The 1549-nt window shown below is 46.6% G+C and overlaps 1 protein-coding gene across 2 annotated transcripts in view; it reads left to right on the top strand.

Annotated features, from left to right (window-relative positions):
* The window catches only part of Ranbp10 (RAN binding protein 10), a 66417-nt gene that overhangs the window by 25808 nt on the left and 39060 nt on the right, over nt 1–1549 (top strand). For both annotated transcript variants that reach the window (XM_021169300.2, XM_021169302.2), the window contains one exon: nt 291–343. In XM_021169300.2, coding sequence (XP_021024959.1) covers nt 291–343 — 53 coding nt within the window. The remainder of the gene's footprint in view (nt 1–290; nt 344–1549) is intronic.

The following is a 1549-nucleotide window of genomic DNA, read 5'->3' as shown; positions in this document are numbered from 1 at the left end:
GAGAGAGAGAGAGAGAGAGAGAGAGAGAGAGAGCGAGAGCGAGCGAGAGCAAAAAGGTTGTCTGCAGGTAGGGTCTAGAGAAATCAAATCAAACGCTGAGGCTCCTCTGAGAGCCATTAGTGTACTGAAGAGGTCTGTACTCATTGCTTTCTGCTTTCTGTCTTCTATTGCCCTTCTGTCTGTGAAGGGAGATACAGCTAGCATACAGAGTAAGGAGTTTGATCAGGGCCTCTCAGACATACAGAGTGTTCTGCTTTGTTCTCATTCCCTCCCTGTTTGCTTTCTTTAAGGTACATGGGAATTGGACTCTCAGCGCAAGGCGTTAACATGAACAGACTGCCTGGTGAGTCACTGCTCAAGAAAACACTGATCTGCTCTCATCTGTCCTGATCTGTTAGAGCAGAAGTAGCAGCTCAAAGGCTCAGGAGGGACTTGTTTGTAGGATGTCAAGGCATTGGGGGGAGAATTCCAAATGATGGTCACTGAGTTAGGACACCTTACATTTCAAAAATTAATTGATAGAAACTGCAGAGAAGGCCTGGCAGTTGAATGCAGAAGTTACAGCCGCCCCAGTTAAGAGTGCTTCCTGCTTTTCCAGAGGACTTGAGTTCACTTGCGGGCACTCATGTCCTGTTGCTTACAACTGCCTCCGAGGACCCCTGCACTGAAGTGCACAAACTCAGACATACACAATTACACATAATTAAAAATAAAACAAAATCTTAAAAAACTGAATTGACAAGTGACTGTTACTCCTGGAATTTGAACTGTTTACTGTTAAAATGAAGTGACCTGAACTTACTCCTATTGGGGCTACGCCTCAGTAACCCTCGATCCTATTGGCCATTGGCAGCCTGGGACTCAGGCATGTGCCGGGCAGGAGGCACGTACTGCCAAGCCTGGCTCCTTTTTGCTTGTTACTCCACCATGGTAAAGATCAAAGTCTTCAAGTGGCTTTCCACGTGGAACCCGGTTGAGGTGAATTCTGAATAAATAAAGATATGGTTAGGATATCTGAATTTGTAGCTGAGGGCACACAGCGGATTGAGATTAGTGGAACGTTCTAGGTTCTGCGTCTGGTGCTCCTCTCCCAGGCCAGCATACTTGCAGTTGTTTTCTACCCAGCTCTTCATTCCCAGTCCTGGCTGGGCACAACTGAGGAGGCAGAAACCTGCCCTAAGAGCTGATAGATCCCAGGGGATGCTGCTAGGTCCATATTTGTCTCAAGTGGCGGAGGTGCCCTCACCTTAAGTGTTGAGCTTTCCTGGTACTATCGTGAAGGCAGGCAATGAGTGTCCTCCTGGTTTGCATTGTATTCCTTGTGTCTGTGATGCAGAAGACAGTTGACTTTTTTTTAGACGATTTATTTATTTATTTATTATATGTAAGTACACTGTAGCTGTCTTCAGACGCACCAGAAAGAGGGCATCAGATCTCATTACGGGTGGTTGTGAGCTACCATGTGGTTGCTGGGATTTGAACTTTGGACCTTCAGAAGAGCATTCAGGTGCTCTTACCTACTAAGCCATCTCACTGGCCCCGACAGTTG

Source organism: Mus caroli, chromosome 8 (assembly GCF_900094665.2).
Source record: "Mus caroli chromosome 8, CAROLI_EIJ_v1.1, whole genome shotgun sequence".
NCBI lineage: Eukaryota > Metazoa > Chordata > Mammalia > Rodentia > Muridae > Mus > Mus caroli.
Note: the sequence above shows the minus strand (reverse complement) of the source record. Positions and strands in the feature narration are given on the sequence as shown.